The sequence below is a fragment of the Chaetura pelagica genome, unplaced genomic scaffold (assembly GCF_000747805.2).
Source record: "Chaetura pelagica isolate M959 unplaced genomic scaffold, ChaPel_1.0 scaffold3, whole genome shotgun sequence".
Taxonomy (NCBI): Eukaryota; Metazoa; Chordata; class Aves; order Apodiformes; family Apodidae; genus Chaetura; species Chaetura pelagica.
In genome coordinates this window covers 7,099,309-7,102,944 of record NW_009952974.1, presented here as the reverse complement: position 1 = coordinate 7,102,944, position 3,636 = coordinate 7,099,309, and the positions used below count along the sequence as shown (strand labels likewise).

General features: G+C 57.2%; 1 protein-coding gene across 1 annotated transcript in view; it reads left to right on the top strand.

Moving 5' to 3' along the window:
• Window positions 1–1,045, top strand: part of NHEJ1 (nonhomologous end-joining factor 1) — a 47,580-nt gene extending 46,535 nt beyond the window's left edge. The window contains exons 5-7 of the mRNA XM_009996071.1: window positions 259–376; window positions 624–727; window positions 965–1,045. Of these exons, the coding sequence (XP_009994373.1) occupies window positions 259–376; window positions 624–727; window positions 965–1,045 (303 nt within the window). The remainder of the gene's footprint in view (window positions 1–258; window positions 377–623; window positions 728–964) is intronic.
• The last annotated feature ends 2,591 nt before the right edge of the window (window positions 1,046–3,636 follow it).

Below are 3,636 nucleotides of genomic sequence, written 5' to 3'. Positions count from 1 at the left end.
TGTGTGTGTGTGTGTGTGTGCATTTGTGTGTGTGCAGGGCTGGGGAGCAGCCACATCCTGGGGAGCTGCACCTGAGCTGGATGTCCCTGCAAGCCATGACATAGTCCCTGGGGAGAGGCAGATGGAGCCCGATGGGCAGAGGGTTGTACATAACCTTCTCTGCCCCACTGCAGAACCGTGGCAGGGCATCCTGGCAGGAACTGGCTCCTGGCAGGTGATTTACCAGCAGGGTGATGGTGCTTCTGCTCTCTCCTGCAGACCCTGCCCCAGGTGTTTGGGGCAGGAGAAGGGCAGAAGTTCACCTCTGCTCTGCAGCAACTCTACGTGGCAGTGACACAGCAGGAGGCCAAGCAGGTTCGGAAACGGCAGCACTCAGGTGAGGAGCTCCATGGCCATGGGATGGGGAGAGGCTGAAGCACCTGGTCTCCCTGCAGCTAAGCCCCAATCCTGGGGGAAGCAGAGTGGGGTCCTGGGGCAGCTGACCTCATGAAACAGTCTCCCTGTTTGCTTCCCCACTATGGGCAGAGCTCCCCCCTCCAGGTGCCATTCCTGGTGTGGGTTTGTGCGATGCCCTTTGCTCCCTCCACTCAATCCTAAATTGCATCTCTTTCTGCTGGTACCAGAGGACACTGAGGGCCCAGCACCCACTGCAGAAACCACAGGACACTCCTGTCTGCTGTCTCCATCCCAGGAAGATGAAAGAACATCTTCCATCGAGGGAACCATGGTGAGTGCAGCTCTAAGAACAGCTTCTCCATGCCAATGGCAGGACAGGACCTGCACCTCCCTTCTCACATCCAACATGGATGGACTGGGGGGGAGCATCTCAGCTCAGTTCCTAGCCCACACGTGTGTGTGGTTTGCACACCACCGTGGGGGTGGGGGCTGTCACTGCTTGCACACACACACGTGTGTCCTGCATGCGCCCTGGGGAGGACTGACACTGCCTTCTCTTTAATTCCAGCCCGTCTCCTCCCCTGCTCAGAAGCCCCGGCTGCCTGTGGCCAAGGCCAAGCCGAAGAAGGCAAAGGGGCTCTTCAGCTGAAAGGACACTACCCCAAGGGTCTCTGCTCCTCTGACATCCAAAAGAAGCAGTACAGAGCACTTGTTCATTCTCTGCCTCCCCATCTGCATCTCTGGTACACCCTGGACTGGACATGGTTTCCTCCAGAAGTGACTCCAGCTGGGGTGATGGGGCATCTTGAATAGTGGCTCAGGAACCTCTTTTCTGCCTCTTCCCTGGTGTAGAGCTTGCCCAGGCCGCCCCATGATGGAGCTAGCGTGGGACCTGGAGGGCATGGGAGGGATTCTGCCAGGTGGGTGCAGGACAACAGGGACTCCAGCAGGGCTATGGGGTTTGGCCGCTCTCATGTGTGTTTGCAATAAAGGGCCGTGTCTGGATCAGCTTCCTCTAGTCCTGCTCTGTACCTCATGGGCCTGCAGTGTCCAGGCAGGGGTGCTGCCCCCAGCACTGCTAGGTTGCCCTCAGGCCCATCCCACTGTTCTAGGGGCTTGGTAATGGCTCTGGACAGTGATGAGATAACAGCATTACCATGGGGCAGTATGGCACCTCCCAGCCTATGCTGTGCCTCATCCTGAGCAGCAGCATGTGGGTTGGGGTGTGCAAGAGGGGAACCCCAGATCCTGAGGGCACAATGTGCTAGAGAGCCTGGAGCCCAAGTGCTCCTTGTCCCATGCCAGGGACGCATCATGTGCTGGTGCCTGAAGCCCTTGTAGTAGCAGGTTGATAAAGGCAGCCTAGCTGTGCCAGGGGTCACCCTCCACATGCAGGCATCTTCCTCAGGGTTAGCAGGCAAGTGATAGTGGATTAGTCCATCCTCTGGCCTTCAAGGAACAGGGGACAACCAAGCCACTACCACAGTGAAAGCTCCCAGGCCTGGGAGCAACCCTGGAGCATGTTACAGATGCACCCTGGACACAAAGCCTCACCTCTGCCCTTCCACACCCTGTGCATCCATCCATCCATCCATCCATCCATCCATCCATCCATCCATCCATCCATCCATTATTTAATCCCTGCTCTCCTCTTCTAACCAATGTCTCTGCATGCTTCCTCTGGGGCTGGGACCCCACTCCGTTGCCCAAGTTGGCTCCTGAAGTAGCAGGCAGAGTAGCTGCAGCCCACAGTGCTGCCCTCCTGGGGCAGGGACCCATGCTCCTGCCTGCTCCTCAGGGTTGGGCTGGCTGCTTGCTCTCCTGGGAGGCAAGGGGGTAACAAAAATATCTGGAGCAGTCCCTGTATCTATAGAAGGGGAATGAAAGGGCCTTTGCTGGTCCATGGCTGGCCAGTCCCAGGGTCAGAGCATCTGGTTGCTTTTTATATTTCCTCTCCAAGGGAGCAGCATGTAGGGCAAGGTGGATGGTGAGAAGGGGAAGCCATGGGATGGGGAGCTTGTGTTGACAGCCATAGCTACATATCCTACCTTCCCCCATCTGCCAGCTTCTTACCCTGGCAGTTTTGGGTCTGCCTGCAGGGCACTTGCCCCCAGGGAGGGTTCTGCTATGGGCTGGATAGGACCAGGGCACCAGCTTAGCAGCTTTATGTTTTATGTGTCTTCTGTCACCAGGTTGTCCCCTGATGCAACCTCTGCGCCACCCATGTGGGCTCCATCTTCTGACCTGGGAGCTGCTCTGTTCCAACCCAAGTCCCCCAGCTCTCTGCTGGGTCTTGGAGTTCATGCTGTGCGCTGTGCAAGGTGGCACCTGCAGGAGGAGGGCTTATCACTCCAGCAAGGGCATTTGGCTCATCTGTCTCCATCAGGGCTGGGGGAACATCACATGGGGGATGACACATTCCCATCCTGGCTGTGCCAGTGGCTGGTGGACTCTATAGGGGAGCAGGCAGTGCAAACCAGCACCTGTACCTCTTGCTTGTCCCAGCTACCAGCTGTACCCTGGCTGTCACTGTGCTTCTCCCTTAGCCTCAGCTCCAGGGGTGCTGCAGGGGTGTTGCTGAAGAACCTGGTCCCCCGTCAGAGTTCGTCCCTGCAGGGAGCCCTGTGGGTCTGTGCCCAAGGGGCAGATGAGCACCCCGATGGGCACGGGCTGGGAATAAAGACATGCTGCAGGCACAGGTCCTTCTCCACTCACCCTGCCCCACAGGTGGGGCTGCAGGAGCATGGATGGGAGGTGGATAACAGCAGGAAAGTGAAGACATCAGTGGGAAAAAGATCTCTGCCAATGCTCCCCAGGCCACCGCAGGGACCCCAGCCACCAAGGCTCCAGCATCAGGCCACTGGTGCCTCCCTGGCCCAGGTTGCCGCCTGCTCCGGGGAGTGTCACCACTCATTGTCCCATCCTGTCCCGCTGGGGTCTCCTTCCCTGTCCCCACCCCCTCCTCCCTGGAGCCGGCTGGATTTGAGCTCTCGGCACACATTAAAGGCCACAAGTTCGGCCTTGGCCTCCATAAATTTGATTCCATAAATATTAGTTTTCGCAGGATTTAATGAAGCCGTTATGCTGGGCACGGCCCAGCACCCCGACCCGTGCCCTTAATAAGGGCTCTGTGGCCTCGATTAAAGGGACCTTTCAATCGCTGTCAAGTATTTTTAGAAAAGGAAAAGAAGGAAAAAAAAAAAAAAAGAAAAAAAAAAAAAAAAAAAAAGGAGAGGGAGA